We start from the raw sequence: 24,869 nt of genomic DNA, 5'->3' as shown, positions 1-24,869 counted from the left end.
TTTTCGCTCCGACAGTTCATTTGTTTAGCGCTCGACTTTACCAGCAAAAGAACAGCAAGATCAACCGGCGCTGGTTCGACTATCGGGGTGTGCGCTAGCAACGCATTTTTAAAGAACTGCTCTCCATTCAGTGACATATAGTGGATGGAATAATTCACTGACAACAACACGTCGACAATTGGAAACTTTGCTCTGCCAATCTCGGTAACAGGGCTTGCGTCAGTGGTTCAAAGCTACATTACAGTAGCCTAGGCGAAACTGCCAGAAATAATCATATAAAGGCTTTCTCAGTTCGAAGACAGAGATTCCAAACCAACCAAAATATAACTCCATACTTTTTTTGCCATCGTTGTTCATTAAATTTCTAAACAAAGTTAACCAAGTTTAATCAAAATGGCAACTTTGACGTTGACTTTTTCCTACGGAAACCTAATTGAAGCTGATTTACTCTCGCTATTGAAAACCGAAAATGTAAAAAAAATGAAAAAAAAACATTTTTTTAAGAAGAATCTTGTGGTCAGATTGTCTTCTATTGTAGCCTACTTAGCTTTAAACTTACAGTTTAGAAATTTCCTACCCGGTTCTGGGTTAATAGCTCAACGATTTTACAAGTACCAGTATGAGAAACTGCCAAGATTAAATTTTTAAAAAACGTTTCTGAGCTTGATCATACGAGTTCTATTAAACCTTGGAAGGTTTCACCAGTGGCCGTTGAGAGGATAATTTGGACCCGATACCGATGAGTTTTTCGGACCTTAAATCAACACACATTTTTAAGAAAAAACACGCTGTAGGCTATCTAAAGAATACGCACTGGTTCCTTTAGCTTCCCGGGCCTCTTGGAAAGGTAATAGGCCCTCAAATTCATCTCCGGGTCCAAAAGTAGTCTACCTCCTGGACTTCTACCCTGTCAAAGCTACTGCATGTAGCCTATGGCCAATCCAGCCAGAAACGTAGTCTCTTTTTACACTGATTCAACGCCTATAGATCAGTAGGCCTAACAAAGCACTGCATTGCTGACTGTGAAAGCAATTCATCTGTAGCTTAAATGTTTAATTTTTCCTCTGAAAGCAAATTTTGCGTAACAAATGAGCATATTTATTGAAACAAGAAAGATAAACTGTGTGATAAACATTCAATATTTCATATCCTTTTATGATAGTGAAGCGGTTAACCGCTGTGTAGCCTGATATGCTTGCAATACAAAATCACAATTGAAAACATAAACCAACTGCGGAAAATACCCGGCTATTTACGAAATATATTTCTACAGCGGAGAGCAATGGCATCATTGTACTGCATTGAGTTAGCTTAAAATTATCTCAGTGCATATAGGCTATGGACAACAGGTCTGTTCAAGTGTTCATAGTCGTACGGGACTAAAATATTTTTCCGGCAAAACAAAAATTTGTCCAACTCTGAGTGATTTCGTAGAAATTGCGCAAATAAAGGCTAGGCTACATGTCAAAATAGCTATCTGCATTGAGCTTGAGATAATGTGTGCCTATAATATAAACATGTTGATTTGGACAGTTTTATACTGTAGAAGGATTAATCAAATTCAGGTAATTTCATATTTTGTTGGTTCTCAAATTAATATGTTGATTTGGAGAGTTTCATACATGGATTAATCAGATTCAGGTAATTTAATATTTTGTTGATGCATAAATGAACATGTTGATCTGGATAGTTTCATACATGGATTAGTCAGATTTAGGTAATTTTATATTTTCATGGCGCCAAATTGACATGTTGATTTGAACAGTTTCATGAAAGGATCAAGGAAGCAGTTTATAGATTTTATGTAACATAGTTTGCCCAAATATTTATACATTTTTGCCAGAATATGTGGCGTTTTTGACAAGAGGGGCGGCTGCCACCTTGGATCGAACGGCTATGGGTCTGTTCAAAGCAAAAGTAATTTCATTTCATTGTGAGTCGAAAGGTAAACGGAACCCACACACAATTTACCATGTAGGTTTATTCAAGTCATGAATGTAGCACTGTAGCAGTACATGTTCAGGCTTACGAGTGTTTAACACAAGAATTCAAATGCATACATTTCGTTTCGATTTAAAGCAGGTTAACTGCTTGTGAAGAATTTCGATTTGTTATAGCCAAAAAAAAAACAGTTTTAAAGCCTACATTGGCAACACTTCATATCCTTTTGATGCAACATGAAGACAAGCCTATAAACTCGAAACCATAGGCCTACCAATGTTTTCAAACTGCTTTGTTGTTTACTGCGGCATTCTTCATAAATCAAACCATTATTTCAATTTTTTCAGAAAGCGATAAATATACTTTCTGCTATATAGCAATGTACGTTTGAGGCTACAAAGAAAAGAAGAGATTTCAAATCACTTGGCATGTAAAAGGTTCATCACTGACGAGTTTTGACCCAAGACTGGGACAGACATTGCTAAGCGAGCTTTTTCTTCAGCAGAAAGCAGCATGTATAACTTCCAAGCAATTAAATTAATCCACTCTATCTTTTCACTTTCGCTGATTGCATAGATAAAGTAGGTGCGGTCGGGAAGCGCCAATCTAAAAAGTAACATACTTTTGTAAGCTATGGTAGATTACGGTACAAAGACGAATTCTTTTTACATAAAGGTTTAGATCGCTTTATCTTTAAAAAGAGATTTTCATTCGTCATTTTTGACTTTATTCACATTTTTTGTATTTCTTTTAACATTGCCTTGTACTGAGTTGTTTTATAAAAATATCGCGAAATTAATTATTTTTTCACATTAATTTGAAATCTGCACACATTGACAGAAGATTGAACTTGCAAATTTTTAATACTGCCTATTAACAGATAGGCTAAGAAATTTTTTTCATTTTTATATTATATTTTTTGGACTTGAGTCTAAACGCCCAATCTGCAAATAAAATTAAATTAATTCAATTTTTTGTTCATAACTTTACTCACCCAAAGCAATTCGGCTTCACTTGAGCATCGGCTTCAAATACTTTTTTGCAACACCTTAAGTTCAATGTTCCCAGGGATCTCTCATCCTGAAACATATAATAAAATGATGCATTCTGTCGCATGAAAACCAATCACAAGTTCATTGTGTTTCACTACCTAAAAAGATGAAGGAAGAAGAGCGTATATCCAAAAACTTTTTTCTCTGCATCTATTGCTACCTATGCCAATGCTAAATGAAATACAAGTTGACTTTTGAAGCAATTTTTGTCGACTCTACAACCAGGGGCATAAGGCCAAGAAATGGGTTTTCGTTTTGATTCAAAAAACATTTTTATTCCACTTTCGACTCAAGTTGAATGCTTTACTTACCACCGGTTCGTCAAAGTATTTCAGCTCGTAGCTTCTTAACGTGAACCATCGAATTTTCCATGACTAAATAAAAAACGTTAGTTGGGATTAAAAGTTAGTTGTACGGAACTAAAATTAAACAATTGCACCTCTGTGGCATATAATCCATCTTGCTTTTTATATTGACCAACAAGAGAAGTAGTGTCACATTTTCCTGCAGTTGCTCAACTATCTCCAACGCAGAAGATCTTAAACCTGAATTTTACATGAGCTAAAGCTGTTTTCAAAGGATTTTTGAATCTTTTTTGACGCCATCAAATCTTATCTGTAAAATCGAGCTCCAACTGTGTTATGCTGCAATGTTGTTGGTGATTTTCCGTGGTAAAATCCAAATATTTTAAGGTTCTTTCACAGCAACATTCCATATTAATCCGATATATAGTAGATAGAGTAAGGAGGTCATAAAAACTCAAAGAACAGGTTTGTAGGCCTACAGGTGCAAACCGGATAAATCTCATCACTGTTTTGTTTTGTTTTTTTGTATTAATTAGGAGCTCAGGTGCTCAATAACACTTTGATTAAAAGCCTTAAGGAAAGAGCACATCGCAGCGTAAAAGAGATCACCTGGCACAAACATATCACTAACACGGACCTCGACCCCAGCAGCGCGTTGTATGGCAGTTCTCACGTATACCGGTGACCTTATTGTATTGGTTTATGCCTTAACAACTCAAGGAACCTTTGTGGCTCTTGAGCACGAAAAAATAGTTGTACAAGTGTGCCAGCTTTAAAGGAGAAGTTGTTTGGCTTTTGATATCGAATAGATGATATTATGAACTTTTATACTGTAAGATGGGTAATATGTTTGAATCATTTCTTTGAAGTATTTTGCTCGGAAATTTTTAAGGTTTGTTCAGACTAACCTTAACGTTTCCTCCCCTTTTTGTGAGAAATCCTTCCTTGTTTACTAATCCAGCGTTTTCCCATTCTAATTGCATCGCATCGTAGATTTCATACGCTTCTTGCAGTACCTTCGCTCGCTTTCCAGCTTCTACGGAAGTGACAGTGGCGTGCATGATAGAATAAGCAGTGATGACGTCTTGTAGATCTGCTTGCGTTGTTGAAGTGAAAACAGCAAGTGCCTGAGGAAAGGTACGTTCATTGCAAATTGTTTGCTGTTCTTTTACTGTTAAAAGACGTTGCATGCACAGGAATATACAGTGGAAATAGCCGGATATATTTGTCAAACGTTGTTGAAAGCCACATTTCATTACTTTAAAAACCACATTGTTTAACAAGCTTACTATCTCTGTCAGACAGTGGCAGAACAAGCTAATCTAACTTTCCTTACAAGGAAAAACACTGGGCAATCAAAAATGCTCAACAGTCATATATTTTTACATTGTATCCATATATGGCCTTACAACAAGGCACAACTCCCATTTGCGAATGCACGTGACCTTTTCTATCATGTCTTCAAAAGGTTTGCTTATCAGAGATACAACTTGACATCAATTCTATGTACTTTCAGAAGTTTTACGTCATTTAATCAAAAGGAGCGAACCACTCAAAAGGTTTAACCAAAAACACTCAAGACCGTCTAAAGTTATGACATTGATTAACTTAAGTCACTTAATTGCCATCGAAACTTATTGTTTATCTCACCTTTTTCTACAGTTTGTTATAAACTTATAGGCTACATCATTTTTGCATTGCTGTTATGTGCTTATAATCGCACGCTTTCTTCCTCAAGCATTTTGCTCATTAAATTTCTGCCTTGTTTTGTCATAGCAAGACAGCTACTGTATTTGAGTATTCCAGGTCGGGTCATACCAAGGACATTCAGAACGGTACCGATAGTGTACCCTCTTGCATAACACAGTGAGGAAAAGTCTAGTAATAATGTGATGAAGAGTCTGGTAATAAATTGTGATGAAATTCTGTATCTCACAGAAAAACGAGCCATATCGCCAGAAGACAATAACTGTTGTAAAGCGACAATAAATAAAACGATAACATTATTATTACTTCACTACAACCTTGCTCAGGTAGTAGGCTAATATCTGTGGTGAATTCCTTTCAGTCGTTGGAACTACTAATTGAAGCATTTCAGTTTGAAACGTAAACCTAAATACGTTTCGAGTCGCTTTGATGAAAGTAAAGAAAGTCAGTTAGCCTATACTTTTGTAGTGCACGAAGGTTAGTTCAAGTGTGTACAGTGTAGGCTACTGTACACCATATGCTAATTCAGACGAACAGTGGTATAGCTATAGAGTTTTAAGCATTCGGGGCTACGGCACTTTAAGCGTACTTAGATGATAATATGGGAATCATTATTGTTTGAGGCCCTATACAGGATGTGACGTCAATTTTGGACCACGTAGTAATGTGATAGGGAACAGGTGACCCCGCTTGTCTCCTAGTTACGTCCCTGCAGAATGGGAAATGGAAAGATTTTGTGTGGTCATGACGAAGTATAAAAACATTTGTGTTTCCTGTGAAAGTTATCTTTTGAAACTCAGCGCATTCAAGTGTAGGTTTTTCAAGATTTCGAATACTAAATAAAGCAAGAGTACAAACTTTCGACTTCATTTTGGCTAAATTGTACAGCTCGTCCAACACTAACTTTTGAAATAACTGTCAATAAATAAGTAAAGCAGTTACCTTTAGCAAAACCCCAACTTTGCACAAATGACTGAGCGGTTCGTTCAAACAGACTTGAAGTGTAGTTGAGCCTTTGATCTTCTCCCCAGAAAATGGAAGTGCGTCATCCCATTTCTAAAAACAATGTCATCAATGAATGTTATGATAAAATGAATACATTTAAACTAATTGTTAGAAATGTAGACCTTTCTGACTTACACGCAAGCATAAATCTTACCCTCTTGTAAACTTACTATTTCTAGAGGAATTGTGAAAATCGAACACTATTGTATGTGTACGTTGTAGGCCTCTAAGGTGATTTAAATACATTACAAAAATGTAATACTATCAAACTTTTCAGTATAAAAATGACACTGCATGCAGGGAACAAGACATTTAACCTCAATATACCGTACTCACTGTTATAAAATTGTGCAATGTTGTTTGCATATTTTATCTTTTTAATGACGTAGGGTGCACGGAATTTAAAAGTAACTAGCATAAACTGTAGCCCAAGTCGTAATGAGGCTAACCAGATGAGCATAAAGTTGTTTATTTGCGCTATTTTAGTCAGCCTGGAAGACAGAGTGGCCGGGTATGAATGAGACAATTGCTTAGCGTTAAAATAAACGTGGTTTCGTTTTCGACATCCTTTAAAACTTTAAAGTGAGAAACACCAAGAGACTCATGCAAAACTGCTAAAAGGATATGTCAAAAACTTACGCTGTTTATTGATTAATATAGCAATAGCTAATATAGGACCCAGCCACTGTACTTCGCACCAATCTTATAAAGTTTTTGGCTTCGGTTCTTACGCGGTTATAAAAATAACTAAAACACATGTGTTTAATTGCAGTTTGTTGCTTTCCTAATTGAATGATAAACATTGAAATATTTTTCAGTTTAATTTTTAAGCTCATTTCGAAATTCGGACACCATCAATAAAATGAGGTAAAATATTCCAAATAGATGTAGAAACTGTCCGCCTAGTTAGCTCAGTGGTTGAGCGCCCGATTCAAGATCAAGCGGCGCGAGTTCGGCTTTTGCGGGGTGTACGCTTGAGCAACGCATTTCAGGAACGGCACCTTGTGAATGGAATAATTCCCTGGCAACAAGACTTCAACAACAATCAGAAACTTCACTCTGCCAATCTCGGTAAACGGGTCTGCGTCAGTGGTTCAAAGCCTCTTCGAGTATGCGAAACTACCAGGATTAAGCTCCTAAAGAAGCATAACCAGCCCGAGGATGAAGATCAATCAATCATACTTGCGCTTTCGGTCAGATACCCAAACAAAGAAACACGATAAAGAAACTTTAGAAAATGTCAATAAAGGAAGTAACAATCAGTTAAACAATGGGTGAAATTTAATCACAAACAGCACATTTTTAAGCATACATCAGAAAGATAATGAGTATAGATTTTATGATTTAATCTCTACCGGCTCTCGCTATATTGCACTTTGACCTTTTTTATGCGTACATGCAATTACACAAGCCACAAAAATAAGCTTAACTAATAATGCATACTCCATTAACTTCAAATTGCCTTTATATGGAATTACAGTAGCCTACCTTCATTACGTCGGAGAGTGTTGTCATCTTTATAACATCTGCTGCAATCTTTTCCGCTCTTGCATAATTCGCGTAGTACAGGTCGTACACTTTGAAAGAGCTTTTCTACACAATGCAATATGCACTCAATACCAAAGGTGACTTTCGAAATACTTTTAGCTGCTTTGATCAGTCTTATTTGCAACGTTAATTGTTGATATGTACCGTATTTATGTACGCAATTGAATTCAAATTATCTCTTCATAGAAGTAGAAGGACATAACTTAGATACCAGTAAGTTGTAGGTCTTCTGGAAACACTATTTGTTTGGATGAAAGAAATTGTACTAAAAAAATCGCATTCCCATTGAAAAATAAAACAAGAAAAGGAAATTAGTATCGAAAGATAACGTTTAAAGTGGTATTATTGACAATTAGCATATGATAAAGTTGTTATATTTGGAAATACATGGCATCGCACATTAGAGTGCTGCTAGTGCTTTGGATTTGGTAATGTGTAGCCTTTTCAAATTTAGTGTGTGGGCTATAGCTTTTTGTTTTGTACACTCCTAATAACCTACATCTTAAGCCTATGCTTTACCGCATCGATAAAAATTTTGCCGAGGCAACTTTGGCAGAGCCTGATTGTTGGATCCTCCACTGAAGAGGCGTCCTCATTTTCCTTTCCAGTCACTTTTTCTAATTCCTCAAGAAGAGGCTGATGAACTTCAAGTAGAGCATTAATGTTCCCGAACAAACCTCTAATGTGCCCATCGTCTATTTCGTATTGAATTTGTTCGGCACAGATTTCAAGACTTGGTTTAATAACCTGAAATTAAGGATACAAATTGTTGTTTAAACCAAAATGTGTTATCAAAACCAAAATGTGAAATCCAACAAAAACCGTAGGCTACTATTGTAAACAGTTACAAAGAAAAGGCCAACTGAGTTTTTCAATGGTCAACTTGCTTGATGTCATGGTAATACGTTACACACAAACAAGCTCTCAAATTAAAATAGGGAGTTAATGTTTAATTACTTGTCGTTTGGTTAGAGCAGTGGTTTTCAACCAAGTTTCCGCGGAACCCTAAGGTTCCGCTGGTAAGTCTAGGTTTACATTCAAATCCGAGAGTTTATTTTATTATTATATGCATATTGTTTAAATATAGTCAAATATTGATTAGGTTTGCCACTGTTAATAAATTTGCTACATTTTAATTCGTTCGCTGCGATCTCGAATTTTCTTCTTTTTTTTTATGTGCGATTTGTTCCTGTGCGTCTGTCAAACACACGACCCAATATTAAAGACTTGTGCAAGAAACACCAGGCTCAAGTTTCTCATTGAATTTTTTATGAGAATAAATGTAATTTTTTACAGTTTGTATTTTTATTGTACATAAATCAATCTGAACATGATTAATTGAGTATTTTAATTTAATTTTTTATTAATGAAACGATGTTTTTTGCATAAGGCAATTAAATTATTGAACAGGGGTTCCTCAAGCTTTTGGAATGTTTCATTGGGTTCCGTTCCACCAAAAAGGTTGAAAACCATTGGGTTAGAGTGACCGAAAGTGGGCATTGGAATCATTTACTATTTAGACTATTTGAACGCTATTGTTAGAAACTCGATCAGGTTTTGAAGAAGTTTAAGTTTGGTACAAAAGAAAATCCCCGCACTCGTGTTTTATGCCCTAACTGAAAATAGCTTTTCAACTTCAGCCAAACAAACACGTCAATGCATAATTCTATTGGTTTACTGTAGCCTATTGTAAAGATAGAAATTATAACTGCAGGTTAATTACAGCTACTTGGAAAAAAGTATTGAGGAAGCACAATTTGGTCTTGGCAATACTTACCTTTACAATAAACTGCAAAGTCTTCACGTATTCTTGCTCTGATTGGACAATAGCCTTAATAATGCTTGAGCGAATTTTCAACTGGTTGCTCAAGTCAAGGCCAGAGGCATCAGAAAGTTGTTTGACGCCGTTTTGCATGATGACAAAGTTGTTTATCACCAAAATTGGAAGCAAGTGTTCACTTTTTTAATACAGAATATCGTCGCTTTAGACTGCTCAGGTTAATCGATAGCACACACAGAAAATATTTGTTGAAGCGCTGTGACCTCATATTAGCTACTGTAAATATTAGTTAAAGTATTATAAACATAGCCTATCATTCTCAGGTTAATAACAACATGTCGAATTTCCGGAGAATGCTTGATACAAACCACCGTTGACTTCACTTCAAGCTAAACACTTTGATTTGACGGTACGTATCCAACACTTCAGATAAAAAGGAAAAAGTTTATGAAAATTCCCCAGTCTATAACTCCACCTATGCTGCACTCCACAATACTTCATTTTGCTAGCAACGAAACCACGCAGTCAAAATGATTTCCTGCTGCCTCACAGTCAGAGTTGGCTTTGTCAAAAGAAATACATACACACCAAGCTTTTGAAAGAACGGTCGGTTTCCACCAGCTACAGCAGGAAGTTACGTTTTTGTCAGAGGCTGACTCATTCCTGAAATCATGCTGTGATATTATTCTTTTTCTGTAGATCTAGATGAATTTGAAGGCACATGGTTCGATAAAGCAAGTACATATCCTCAACTAAAGTTGTTACTTCTTCTTCTTACTACCATACCAAAATTAACAAACCTCACGGTAGCCTGACCAGTTTTTCAACGCTTGAACGTTGCTGTACTTGCTGCAAGCACTTTTCTGTGGTCGTTCAAAAATACAACACTATTGAGAATGAATTCGAATGGTCACGTGGTTGAATTCTCTGATTGCTATTTGTGTCGAACTAGCATTCCAGATTGGGCTTTTTGAGTTGTAAAGCACATTTAAAGAACTAGATTTAATATCAAAAAGGTTGGAACGGCTGGTTACTCCAATCAAAAAATAAAGAGCCCACAATGTAGATAGGCTACTAAACTCATGTTCAGCAAACAAATTCATTTATTTATACATTTATTATTTTAATATACATTACATTGATATTAAACACATGCATTTATAGCTCTGAAGATGAAGACAGCAGGCTATAGCTTTCGAAACGTTTGTTTTCTGAACATAAGTTTAGTATCTACATTTTGGACTCTTTATTTTTTGATACAAACAAATTTATTTTCACACGAGTCAGTTCAGTTATATTAAGCATTGTTGTGGGTTTGATACCTGTCAAAAGACATTTCATTTTCTTTATATTTTTATTAGATTTAAGAGCTTGTGTTAGAAACAAAGAAACGTAAAGGATTTTTACTGTGAGGATTTCAATTAGCTTACTCTAATTTTTCAAATAAAGTTTTTCAAATGTGAAAGAACAGCTCTTTTTATTTACCTTTCATAAATGACCAACTAACTTCGGGTCAGTTGTAAAACCATACAATAGACTGGCACTTTTTCAACTGTGAGTCACAAAAACCAAAATATTTTCAGTGTAGCACACATCATTCTTATTTCGTAGCCTTCACGGTGATAGGCTAATAACACCATTCACCAGCCCTTTTTTGGAAACATTGCAACATTTAGTATCACGAGCCGTGTGAAATGTATCCTATTACTACATTTTATCGAAAGGTGAAAAGCAACTCACTGCATTGACTATAAAGCATGATTGAAGCAAAAACAGACTTTGCTTTTTTCATTCCGGATGTAGCCTAAGTAGTGGATGCAAAAATGCATCACCCAGCACTACACTGTTCAACTGTGAGTGTTCATTGAGGCGGGTTTATGACAATTCAATGAAAAATGAAAAGTAACCGGATGTAATTTAATATATGTACCTACTGTACTTTAAAATGAGTAGCCTCTGTTGTCTCCATGCTGACAATCAACTTTTTTTGCATTAAAACTTAAATTTCGGACACAAGTTACCTTCAACCAATCAGTATCCACCAGTAGCGTTGACAGAGGACCAGGGGCTACTTTTAAACCCGGACCCAGGATATTTTTAGAAGGCCGTAGCTGTTCTAATGGGCCTGAGAACATGAAGAAACCGCCGCTTATTCTTTGGATATTGTGCGCTTTTTAGAACTGTCTTGATTTGGGGCCCTATGATCTCATTGAAACCAGGCATAAATTATCCCTCAACTGCTCTGGTTATCAAACGTGTGTTGGTTACTTGGTTTACTTAATCTTTCGTTTTAAATTTCGCAACGTTAATCATTAATCGTTTGTTTTAAATTTTACTCCTGCTTGGATAATAAAATAATACGTGCATGTTATATAGAAATAGACTATAGTTTTACGTTGCAAGACGAAACAGGATATATTTTGTCAGACATGCACTAGCGGCACCTAGCAGACATTTCAAAATCACCAAATGATCTGACGGTGGTGCTAGTGATGATATTTTACCACTAAATGTAAATCATCCACATTCCACAACAAGATTGGTGAGACAAACATAACCGGGTGGTCTGATCTCGTGACTGTGGATATCAAATATGGGCTCTATCCAAAGGGGGTGAGGAGGGTGAACTCCCTCCCACTCATTGAAGTGGTTGGAATGACCAAGACGAGTTGAAAGTTGTTGTTGCTGCTATGCTGCTATGACTATGCTATTATGATTTTAGCCCACTGTCCAAAAATCACCCACCCTTCTTAATTCTATAAGTGGATAGAGCTCCTGATCAAAGCATAGATCAAGCCAAAGATATTCTTTATTTGTAGGCTAGCGTGTTAAATGCTTCTCACAAAGCTTATGGTCATTACAAAAGATATCAAATGGATCAAACTATAGTATATCTATAAAATAAAAACAAAAGGACATGAGTTAAGAAAAGTCGCGCAAAGACTGATTTAAAACTTAAATAAATATTTTTAAATTTTCAAAAATTAAAATCACTTCAACCAATTCAAAAATTGCTAATATGAAATAAACTTAAAATTTTAGGAATTTGATCGAAATAATTAATCTATTCTTCCTTGTTTTTTTTCGTGAACACGACGAGAAAACTCACAAAACAAAAATAAAACTATTAGCTTCACTTTTCTAAATATTTCATGGCTTAACCAACTGGACAACTATATTTAAAATACAATAAGCTTACTTCTTCAGATGAATTAAGAACCACAAATTTTCAAACTTTCCAACATGTGACGTTTCAGACGGTGTACTTTGTTGTGGGATGAACATCAGCCCTTTTCCGGTTCCTCGCACGACGAATGACACACAAAATGGCGTCACGTATCTAATTAGTAAAACTATCGTTTGCTGATTGGGCGCACCTTTAAAACTATTACAAAATATTTCTTGCCCACTTTACGGCGCCGACTTAATTATCTTATTGAAGTCGGCAATCTTGTTTCTTAAGTCATTGGGGGATATATTTATAGATTTTAAAGTGAGCACTGAATGTGTGGTCTCCCAAAACTGACTTTCTGACAAGTCAGCCTTGCCATAAATATCTATGCGTCATTATTGGGTCTAGGATAAATCCAATTAAACCCCACCGCTTATCAAACAATATTGTCAGCACTACCAAGAACAGTTTTTCCACAGCCAAGGACAAATTTCAAAGAAGACAAACTTTCTTGAAAATAATTTTGACAGAATGAAGCTAAAAATTATACCTAGTTATATGTTATTTCAAGAGTGGCCTACCTTTGAAAAATTTCTAATTTTTTTTTTGGCAAAAACATGAAAGGAATTTGATAGTAGGGCCAAGGCTTCTGGAAAATTTCAAGATCGTTTATCGTGACCTGTCCCCACGTCATCTCTTGTGAGTCTTTGTAGATAAAGCGCTTTTTGTTATACATTCTGTGTAGCAATCTAGTGCCTCAACATTTCCCGACAGGAAATACATCATTGACGTCACTACGACTAGGATCAACGTAAAAAACTGCATTTACGGTTAGGCAAAGAGTTCGCATGATTCGTATTGCTTTTTTCGCTAATGCAGTAACTTATGACTTCATATCTTTGAAAGCTAGTAGACCTGAAGAAAGACGTTCTTATTGAGGTTATCCTATAAAATGAAAAAAAGGTCACTATTTCCAGCATCTGAATGTAGCTTGCGCTACCATACAATCTTCGGCTAATTTACTTTTGCATTATAGTTACATTCATTACTGTTTTTTGCATCGAAATTATTTTTGAAGGTATAAAAGGTCAGTTATGACTGCAATCAGGTAAATTATATTTAATGATATTGTGTATTGTATCTTTCAGTACACGATTTATCGGAAATTTTTACGAACACATAAAAAGATCGAAAGCAAAGATCATGCTGAAGCGAAACTCAATCTGTTACATAAAAAGATGTTGAATTTGCGTTGTCGAGACTTTAGTTATTTATATTCCGGACCAATAACGTCTAAAAATGAATTATTTGCTTGAACCACAAATACAGTAGTAAAGAAATGAAACAGTTTTACATTATAGTTTGTGCAAAGATTTGCGCTTGTTTGGTTTCAAAAATTGTTACATTTATGAATTATATTAAAAGGTAAATGTAAGAAAATAGAATGATTGCACGTTTAGATTTTAAAGTGTAAAGTCTAGAGGTGCTTAACCTTTTCCTTGACACTATTTTAAGACTAATAACCAGTCTCGCGCCCTTTTTCTATGTAGGAAGTTATGATTTAATTACTTGCAACTGCAACCCAGAATGTAGGTTAAAACCGGAAAACAAATCATTAAAGCTCTAGCGCCATTTTTCTATGAATGAAAGCATGCAGGTCATGTCTTAATCAATTTCTTTCATTTTCGCCTGCCTCGATAGCTCAGTTGGGAGAGCGTCAGACTGAAGATCTGAAGGTCCCTGGTTCAATCCCGGGTCGGGGCATTTTTTTATATATCTTTGAAGAACAGATTTTATTAGACAAGTTGAGTTTTTTCGGCATTCATTTACCTCGCTAGCATTGGACCAAGTTCAGTCTGTGGTATAAATGTCATGTTTGCTATAAACGTGACGTTAAAACAAGCGTTTTTTTATTTTTGTTATTATGTATTTCTATGTAAGTTGTTATTTTTTTTCTAGCTTTATCGCAGTTTACAGTGTGTGTAGTTTGTTGTTTAAATGTTGTATTTTTTTAGTTCAACTTGATAGTGTCATGACGTAGCTTTTCGTGCCCTTAATTTTTATGAAAACACGCTGCTTCAATCACTCAGGTGAGAAAGCGTCAGACTGAAGATCCGATAGACCCTTGTTCAATCCCGGGTCGGGGCAACTTTTTTATTTATTTATCTCTGTAGAATAGATTTTGTTTGAAAAGTTGAACTTTCTTAGCATTCACTACACCTATATGGAACCGAGATTTTCACCCTTCACACCGATAGCTCAGTTGGTTAGTTGCCTGACTTCACGAACGATCTGCAAGGTCATGCGGCGCTGGTTCGACTCTCGGGGTACGCGCTTGAGCAACGCATTTGGTATGTAGATGCAACTGATTCTTTCAACTAATTCATCTATTTGAAACTGTTAGATCTGGTGGCTGTGCTTAAATTTACTTTCATCGACGTATCCTTTAAATTTACATCGCATGCACGTTTTAAACTTCTTTGGTTTTGCCGCCGTTTCCTTTTGTTGGTTTTATTCTCGTAAACTGTTGGTAACTTTATCATTGCTGTTGTTTTCCGACAAAGAAAAATAAATTGAATTGAATTGATTTTCAAGGACAACTCTCCCTTTGGTTGATTGATTGATTGATTGAATATTTATCCTCGGACTGGGAAAGCTTCTTGCAGAGCTTAATCCTGGCAGTTTCGCATATTTGTAGAGGCTTTGAGTTACTGACGCAGGCCCGGTCACCTACCGAAACCATATTACAACTCTTGAAAGATTTCAACAACGTTGCCTGTGCAAAATTCTGAATATAAGCTGGGAAGAAAAAAGAACAAATTTGGGTGAAAGAGATTGAAACAACAAGCATTGTGCAAATAGAGTGCAATAGTTTTTAAGACTACCTGTCCTGTCTATCGAACTTAATATTGGTTTGCTATTTTATGTGGTTATTGAGAGCTTGCAAAAACAATCAAATTAGGCTACATTTGAGACTGATAGCAATTGACTAGTGGACCGTATGGTCGTCTCGTTGTCTCCCTGTCGGTACGGAAACTTGCAAATCTATACAAATCTATACAAACCATACAAATCTTAAATATATCAGCTAAAGCTATGTGGGCTAATAAAGCTATAGCCTAAATATATGTTGTTTATTTGTTTTGTTTTTTTTTTGTAACATTTTATTTTTTTATTTTCCCTTTATATCTTAAATTTTTCTGAAGGTGTTGCCACCGTGCCCAATTTCTTTCAATTCAATAACTTACTTCGGTCTCAAGCACGTTTTAACGTTCGCGTTTTGTCGCTTCTACCCTTTTCTCGACCTTTGCTATGTTGACGTGTATTGTTTTGATATGATGGTCAGAAATAAAAACAACTGAACTGTAACTTTTGCATTGGGTGTGTTGTATTACTTGTATAGCCTATTTCAAACATGTACTGTGTTCCTGTTACTGTCAAATAAACCATTGATTGATTGATTGATTGATGACCCAGTAAGGTCTTTCGCTTCTTTCTTTTCTCATTCATTATTTAAAGTACCAATAAATCTGATGAAATAATAAAGAGCTCAAAATATAGATACTAAACTCATGTTCAGCAAATGTTTCGAAAAGTATAGGCCTACTGTTTTCACCTTCAGTGAAAACAGTGGGCCTTTTTATTAATTTCAAAGGATATGCAAATACAGTATAGGCTACTACCAGTGTATTATCGGGATATTTTGAGAAAACATAAACCAGTTAATTGATAAGGACAGTGGAATATCTACTTCTATCATTCCTAAAACTATGTTTTGGAACTATTTCACCGGCTTGAGATTTTTAAATAGGCTGTTCCTTTCAAAATGGCGTGTGTACGATGCATACGATACCACACGTATTTTGATGAGGAAAATAGATAGTTTTATTCAAATTTGGAAACATGCAGAAATTTCATGTTTGCACCAAACGCCTGATTTATGTTGTCATTTGTCAAGTAATATTTTTTCAATGAAAATTATCTCAAACAAAATTTTTTTCGCCCAAGTTTTATTTTGATGTTGCCCTTTCAATTAAATATTTTCAATAAATATTTTTTTAGCAACTTGATGCAACTTATTTCAATAAAATTAAAACTGTCACAACCTTCTTCAAAGTAAAACACCCCAATAACGCTCAGATACTGATTTCAGTTCTCCCTTAATTTGATGAATAGTTTTATTCGAACCAGAACGTTGTTATAGTTTATATGGCAATAATTTCTTGCATTATAAGTGAATATTTGATTAAACTCTTCAAACTTGTCTGTGTTTCTTGCGTCTTCTCACATATTAACATATTAAAGCAAAGGCCAGCATAAAATTTAATTTTCTTTAATCTTAAATTTTTGAATAAAAGTACGCAGTAAAACAAATTATAAAAACAAACAACTTTTGAAGAAGGCAATCAAAGGCATTGTGTTGTAATAATTAAAAAAAAAAGAGTTAAAACACAATACAAAGTTGTTTTACGCAACAAAATAGTTGATCACATGTATATACTGTTAAATCAACTCAAAAAGCAAATAGGCTACAGAAAGTTAGACAAAAATTTAACAAGCAATGCACAAACACACACAGAAACGTAAGATTACCTGTATAGAAAATATTTTTTAATAAGTTACATATAAAATTGAAAAAAATTTTATGTTGTGCTCAGCCTTTTAATTTACGAAAATCGTAAATTACATTGAACTATCTTGCCATGGTCACAATGTCATAAAAAATTGCATTAAAAAGGTGGCGTAGTCCCTAAATAATTCTGTAGTAAAGACACATTTGACTGCATGCAATTCAACTTTCTGCCCATCTCAAAATGGTACAAGGGCAGCTACAAGAAAAAGCTCTATTTTGCAGGCCCGGGTCGTTGGTTGTTTGAGGAGTTGTTGTAACGTTTATATAAAGTAACTGGATGGATGGATGGTCATTTTATTTTTGTTTGGATGCGAAACGCCGAAACATACATAAAACAAAAACTGACAGTGTGCATCCAATGAGAGAGTGCGAAAGACCGTAGCCCTGAAGGCGTAGGAGGTCGTCGAGTCTGCACTCTCTCATTCAAATAGTTATACGAAAGAAAGTATTGCGTTTTTAAATGTTGTACCAAATTGACAAAACTATCGGATAACAGATATTATTCACATAAATAAAAATAAAACCAATCGTCCTAAGGGTAACCGCTGAAAGATCGTACAACATTATTGCATTCAAAAAAGTTAATTCGTATTTATAATCAAATTATAGACAAGCAAAACAAAATAACCTTAGCTGGTATAACATAATGTATTACACACAATCAAAATATATAACATATTGACTCAAACGTTTTCGACACGTACGTGTGCCCTCATCAGGAATTAAATCTGCAATATACTTAGAATGAAAAATTGTAAGATATATTTGGTCTATAATCAAATTAATAAGCCAAAAACTATTATTACAGCATCTATTTTTGAAAAGCTGCGTGAAACAATTTTGCTGGTCGCATGTGGCCTGACCTGAAGTCTGAATTCTTTGTCTAAGATTTTAGAAAATCTGTCCAAAATCTGAACAGTTCGGTGTTCAATGTTCAATTCGGTGCCCAAATCTGTTCGAGTCTCAAAAAGTTTAAAAATTCTTTTTTGAAACCCAACAAGCTAAAACATCCACATTTTTAGTTGAATACGCTAATATACACTTTACATGTATTTACTGCAATTTAACAGTAGAATGTTTTGATAATCTTGATTGTTTTAGCAAAAAACAAAATAAAATTCAATCTTATTGAAATTTTTAAAATATGCTGAAATTTCTTGGCCAAATTTTGATCTAACCAGCAAATCCTCGACAAATTAAAAAATTTGAGGATGCGGTCGCACTTCCTGCACTCGCACCTCCTACGCTTATGCTTGTGTTAGTTATTATTTAATGAATCAAGAAAAGTACATTCAGGTTTTCCAATAAATTTTGACCTAGCTACATTTTTGTAATCAGCATAATTCAGCATACTTTCCACTAAAACGTATAACAGGCTGCAGTTCAATCAAGTTAGGCTCATCTGCGTCTCCATTTTGCATGCAACTATTGTCGAAGCCATTTTCATCTAAATCGAGTAAACCATTGCCAGTGGCATATAGCTGAGGAAAGGGGTCTTGATTGTTTCGTGATTTATCACCATAGCATAGAGTAGAAATAGATGGCAATGGTCCAGAAACATCATTTGAGTGAAAGGGGGGTAATGGAAAGGGTATTGCTGAGGTGTGGGTTAAATCTGGTCCAACAGGTGTCCTTGAATCAGGCGATGGTGATGAAACATCAAATTGAGAAAATGTACGGGTTTCAAAAGCTTCGTTAGTATTTAGTACTGTAGAATCTGGATAGAAATAATCTGGTTCCCTTGAAAGTTTCATTTCAGTTGCGTTAATGACTTGTTCTTTTTCCATGTTAATGGGGAAATATTCTGGACGATTGAGCAGTAATTCGACTTCTCCGTAAAATGATCGAAGACCTGGAACATCCATGTCGTGTTGATTAATAGGAGCTTGCACTGGTGAAAGAAAAAGATTTGTTGAATGGTTTGCCAGAGTAGTTGGAAAATATTGTTCATTTTTGCAGTCGCTAGATTTTGGGCCATTTTCCAAAGCTTCCGCCCAAACAGCTTCCGGCCATCCTGTTCGCCCTTTTCCTCTTTTTAAGTTTTGTCCGCTTACAGCGTGTGATCCGTATCCTGGTCGGTTTTCGGTTGAAGTTTGTGTAGCTGATTTCAAATCTTTAATTTTGGAAGAAAAGGTCTGCAAAAACACACGAAGTTAAAAATATACAACCTAAGTACCAAAACTGCAAAAAATATTCTATTCGCGAGATACCACTTCAAAAAAGTAAAATTGATAGACGCGTTTAGGCTACAATGTAACAATATCAAGCATTTTGAAATCAATTTTCTAATTAAAAAAAAAATGCTTCATCAAAAGACAGTTAAATTAAAGGTTTCGTCAAAACTAAGTTATACGCTGATTGATTGAACCTTTATCTTTGGACTGGGAAAGTTTTTTACAGAGCTTAATCCTGGCAGTTTCGCATACTTGTAGAGGCTTTGAATCATTGACGCAGGCCGGTCACCGAAATTGATAGAGTGAAGTTTCCGATTGTTGAAGTCTTGTTGCCGCGAATTATTCCATCTATTAGATGCCGCTGAATGGAGAGCAGTCCTTAACGTGCGTTGCTCAAGCGCATACCCCGAGAGTCGAACCAGCGCCGCTTGATCACGTCAAGTCACGAGCTAACCGACTGAGCACTGAGCAGCTGCTATCGAAACGCTAACACTTCTCATGTTTAAGTAGCTAAAGGTGAGTCCCATACTTGATCCAAGCATCGGGAGATGAGAAGGTAAGGTTCTCATTATGCTGATCATTCGGCATTAACGAGAGTAGGTTGGCCAGTTCCTTTCTCTTCGCCGCCTTTCCTTCAACTACTATGCCCACCCAATTTATTACACCTTGAGTAGAGGTGGGCAGTAGCCTATTTCCCACAACCGGTATCAGCCGGGAGTCGAACCATAAGCGTTTAGCGTTTCATTTGTAACTTGTTCCATAGATGAAAATTAATTATTCAAAGAAAAATTAAAAATAAGCACATGTTTGCATTATCATTTATGCCATTAAGAATAGTATTCTGAATCCGAACAATCTTGGAAAACAAGCATTTTCCAGTGGGTATACATCACTTTGGGGAATAAAATGACTGCCTAAAACAAAACTTAGTAAACTCATAACGTAAGACTTTGTGCGAAGTCTTGTTTCATTACACAGAATTTTCCTTTCTGAAATGAAAATATAATGTGCGCTAGCAAAATTCTTCGAAAAGTCAACAAACGACAATCACAAAGGGAAGAAATGAATCAGCTTTGTTAAATGGCGAGTTTGCTGCCACAGAAAAAAAGTTTAAATCGACAAACCACGTCGGGAATCAAAGAGACTAATTAAGCCAGGCACCAGTCTAATTATAAGAATGATCAATGTCGTTGATTCGGTAATTTGTTAACAATTTTCATCTCCAAGGCAGCAAATCAGTCCTTTTTCGCATTAGTTTAATGTCTTCAGATGTTGAATCAATATAAAAATGACTGGTTTGCTGGCTAGGTGGCAAAAAAACTCACACTGCTACTCTACTAGTTTACGTGCTTATACTTTGCCAAACAACTTACCATCCTATTTTTTCTTGCTCTTCCTGATATTCTAGCTTTGAAGTTGATATTGAATTCTTTTCCGCCCTGTTCATCTCCTGAGATGGGATTTTCTAAAACATCGGATAAATAAGCAATGTAGGACGAAGCCAGATTGAGCGTTTTAATTTTTGACAATTTCGTGTCACAGGGGACGTTCGGTATACATTTGCGAAGTTCTGAAAATGCTTTGTTTAGACTTTCTGTTCTTCTCTTTTCCTTGTGTCGAACGTTTTGATTGGAACCGGTTGATTCTCCATTTTGATTTCTTGGTAATTCTTTAGCTTCCATTTTATCACGTAGTTAGATTATTTTTTATAAAATACAGGCTTTTCTGTAAAGCAGTGAAACTTTTTGAAACATCCACAAGATATTACCGAGGCTTTCTTTCAATTTGAATGATTTTGACAATCAAAACAATAACATTGATAAATTGACAAACTAGTGATCACACGCTGCCTAACATATCTTAGAAAAACATTCAAATACGTTTTCTATAAAAATACTTTTTTTCGTAGACTGAGTTGCCTATAAAATTTTATATGCACATTGAAAGTTAACACTATTTTTTGTGATTTTTCATAATAGACCTACATTCTATTCTTACATACTTCTGGCCTACACCCGAAAATCTGCAAAAGTCTTAACTGATCTTTCCCTTTTAAAGTCGGATCATCAACCTTTATGATTATTAGCAATATAAACAGTAAGATTACAGTGGAAAATTTTTTTCTTTGTAGATCTATCGATTTTGCTTTGGCAGACTTCATTACGTGGTCCTAATTAAGACCGTCGTAGACAACGATGATTGACAGATGTTAACTTCAGTGTCGTTATAATTCCAATATCTATCCTTAAGATGAAATTCCATTTATTTCCGACACAACGTTGTGAATGGGATTTCAAAATTACAGCAAGATATCAAAGCATAAATATAGAAACTGAAAAATATGACTTTGCTAACATGTAAGAAAAAACTTTTACGAGACATAAAAGTGAACTATTGTCAGTGCTTCCTTTGTTATTTTAACAAATTCTTCCGATATTTGAAGCAGATATGTTTAGAGAACCTGATGATTTAATCAGCTAAGAAAGTAGTTTTGGAGATATGTAATTATTATGTATTTGTTTTGTAGTCACAGTTTTGTCAGGAAGTGCTAGATAAACCAAACGAAAGTAAATTCTAAATATACGCCCATAAAACAGAAGTAAAAATTTACATTGCATTTTCTGATTCATCTGCATACTAACATTAAAATAAAAAATAAGCAACATAAAAACAAGCTTTGCATTTTTCTCAGTCTCTTTGAAAAAGAAATTAAACTTACTTTGCTCCAATAAAATTAAGAAATATCTTTACCGAATTATAATTAATATATTAGGCCTACACGAAGAATTGGGAAAGCACCGTAGCTTAAATCCTTTTGCTGGATATTGAGTTCTCGCAGTAACCATCGAAATGTGAACTGCCTCAAATAAAATTGTTTTAAATGGTTAATACTTTGCTTTTTCAAATCATATCTTGTTTTTAACTCTTGCATTGCCAAAAATATGACGATCACCAGTTTGGAATCAGTAGTCAACATATGTTACATTAAAAATGTAACTTTCCATCTGATGGATACGAAAGCCCTTTCAGTCTGATGATTTTTTTTGGATCCTCGACTTCAACGGAATGATGAAACGTATATACAAAGTGTCCAAAGTAAGTAAGCAAGATATAAAACAGACCCGAAGTTTATCAGACCCACTTGAAAAATATCTATAAAAAAATGCTTTTTTAAATACGTTGAAACAGCATTTCTATCAGTAATTTCGAATGTTTCAGTGGACAAGTTTTTGCAACTCAAACTAAAGTCTCATCAAAGAAAGTGAGGCGCAAATGAATAAGAAAATTTCAATTGCATGAATTTCCCACTATACACTTTACGGTAAAACCTTGCTGACTTTAAGTTTTTTTGCTCAACTAGTAAACAATTATAGTCTATATTATATCGGCTGCCAAAAAACATATAGTTGATTGGATAGTCATAGGCTGGTGTGGAAGCTACACCGTGATGATTAGTGAATTGCAATCGCTCGCTGTTCTAATGAGTCGTTTACTCAGCCTTGTGTTTACTGCCAGGGAGAACGCTTCTTTTTAGATACTAAACAATTAAATTAAATTAACCTAGTCCTATACCATTGCTCACAGAAGTAGCCTATTATGTAAACGGGCTTTGTAGGCTATAGGCCTCTCGTTCGAGAAAATGAAGATACCTCGGACGTAATTTCGAAATTTTACTTAAAGAGTAAGTTATATATAGCTTTCAACACTATACAAAGTTTTATCAAAAAATGAAAGTTCATAAATTCTGTTTGAGGCGATTAAAAAGTAATAGAAACTAAAGTGAACCTTGTAACTCCAACGTTTACGAAAGTCTACTTTTTATTGGATACATTTTATCAAATACAGAATGTGCGTGGCAAAAACAGTTATCTATTGAGCCACAAAATATGCCAAAAGCTACCGAAGTAATATTTATTTGTCAACGTTTCTGGGGGCTTGCTCACCAGCTGACAAGACCGTTGAGAGGATAATTTAGGTCCGGTACCAATGAAACTCCTGGGCTTCAAATCGACACTTTTAATAAAAAAGCACTATATCCTATGAGTAGCCTACGCGATGGCATTATCAAGTTCACGGGCCCTTTGGAAAGGTTATAGGTCCCGTAAAGTTATCCCGGGCCCGAGTTTAATAGAACCCCCTGTCAACGCTACTGCCATCTGAACCCTTGGGACCATGCCACACTTTCTGTTAATTAAGAGGCCAAATTTTGCTTTGTTTTATTATTGAATTCTCTGCTTCCCCACTGTACTATTCAGTTAAATTACTCCAGCCTAATCGAAATACCTTTGAATTAGATCGTTTCGACGTTTGAAGCCAAAATGGCTATTAGGCTACTCTTTTGCGCGATCTTGTGTAAAATCTAGAAAAGTATCAATAAGGCAGCACATGACAACCTGCTGAATGTATTAATTTGAGCTAAACATTTAACAGCAGTATTTTTCTAAGGGTTGGGCTACATGCCGTCTGGTGTTAAAGGTTACAGTAGGCCTAAAGTAGAAAACCTGCAGCATATAGCCTAGGCTATATAGTCTTGTTTCGGTGCAACCTCAACACTTGTTGTAGGCTACAAGGAACGCAGCGAGATGGAGTGCGTTGGAATGGCTGTTTTCCGTGCTTTGTCAATTCATGTGAAACATCAGAGGCATCTCACTTAGATGGCTATTTGTTTTTCGATGCCTCCAATTGTAGCCCATCGTTAATATGGTTTTGCGGGTTGGTGGAGCGTATAGGATCGGCAGCGTTTATGTGTTCCGTTTTCGCCTTGATTTCTGTCCAGTTTGTGTTTGTAGTCTGTATTGGGGTAAGCGTACTCTCAATTCTATCGTTTAAGTTTTATTTAAGTTATATTGTGGTGGCACCTTGTCTTAGATAAGCGCATTTTTTTGTGCCTCCAATGTGTAGCTTTGATATGGATAGAAGTTAGGCTATGTGTTTAGGCTACTGTTTGATATAGCCTAGAGGCCTAGCCTACTATTTTGTCTCGGACTTTTGTCAAATGTACCGTAGTCATGCCGGTACGTGAAGCTATAGCCTACCGTACTAAAATAAACTTGATTGATTGATTTATTATTATCACGGTATCGCAGTTGGCGCTCTACTTGCTGTCACATAATGTTTTTGTTTCTTAAACTATTTGATTGATTGTTCACGTTCTCATTTGCATATTTCTGTCAGTGTAGCCTTTACTGGTTACCGCGTGCGGTAGCCTAATATTGGTTCAATACAAATCGAATATCGAATTAAGTTTAGAAACGTAATCAAACGGGAACTTTTACTCCAGTTATTTTAACATTTTTTTTATGTGTTAAACCGTGTTAGGCTGGAAAGTTAGTGATGGAATTGAGATGAAATGATTGAAGATTGTCTTCCATCCCATTTAATCTTTGACATTTTCCATTTTTTATCGCAAAATATGCCTTAGGCTATATTCAATTCCATCCCATCCCATTCCCTAACTACAAGTCTACAACATCGTGAATATCTACAAGACCTGATATGCGAGAACAATTTTAGTACAGAATGTTCTACAGGTTCAATGCTTCTAGATCGTT

General features: G+C 35.5%; 2 protein-coding genes and 1 non-coding gene across 3 annotated transcripts; 1 reads left to right on the top strand and 2 right to left on the bottom strand.

The window, feature by feature from the left end:
* Positions 1-1,041: 1,041 nt before the first annotated feature.
* On the bottom strand, positions 1,042-9,826 carry LOC145786452 (phosphatidylinositol 3,4,5-trisphosphate-dependent Rac exchanger 2 protein-like). The gene is made up of 8 exons (XM_082598108.1): positions 9,336-9,826; positions 8,078-8,305; positions 7,499-7,603; positions 5,948-6,061; positions 4,207-4,425; positions 3,305-3,367; positions 2,936-3,021; positions 1,042-2,547 (listed from the first exon to the last, which is right to left on the bottom strand). The coding sequence occupies exons 1-8, from the start codon at positions 9,471-9,473 to the stop codon at positions 2,361-2,363; spliced, it is 1,140 nt and encodes a 379-aa protein (XP_082454234.1). The 5' UTR covers positions 9,474-9,826; the 3' UTR covers positions 1,042-2,360.
* A 4,375-nt stretch (positions 9,827-14,201) lies between these two features.
* Positions 14,202-14,274, top strand: Trnaf-gaa (transfer RNA phenylalanine (anticodon GAA)). The gene has a single exon. It is a non-coding gene; the product is annotated as a tRNA-Phe (tRNA).
* A 4,203-nt stretch (positions 14,275-18,477) lies between these two features.
* On the bottom strand, positions 18,478-20,999 carry LOC145786197 (uncharacterized). Its single transcript, XM_082597843.1, has 2 exons — positions 20,691-20,999; positions 18,478-19,278 (listed from the first exon to the last, which is right to left on the bottom strand). The coding sequence occupies exons 1-2, from the start codon at positions 20,997-20,999 to the stop codon at positions 18,478-18,480; spliced, it is 1,110 nt and encodes a 369-aa protein (XP_082453969.1).
* Between the last annotated feature and the right edge of the window lie 3,870 nt (positions 21,000-24,869).

This window comes from Aplidium turbinatum, chromosome 17 (genome assembly GCF_918807975.1).
Source record: "Aplidium turbinatum chromosome 17, kaAplTurb1.1, whole genome shotgun sequence".
Classification (NCBI taxonomy): domain Eukaryota; kingdom Metazoa; phylum Chordata; class Ascidiacea; order Aplousobranchia; family Polyclinidae; genus Aplidium; species Aplidium turbinatum.
The sequence above is the reverse complement of the archived record's forward strand: the minus strand, read 5'-3'. Positions and strand labels throughout refer to the sequence as shown.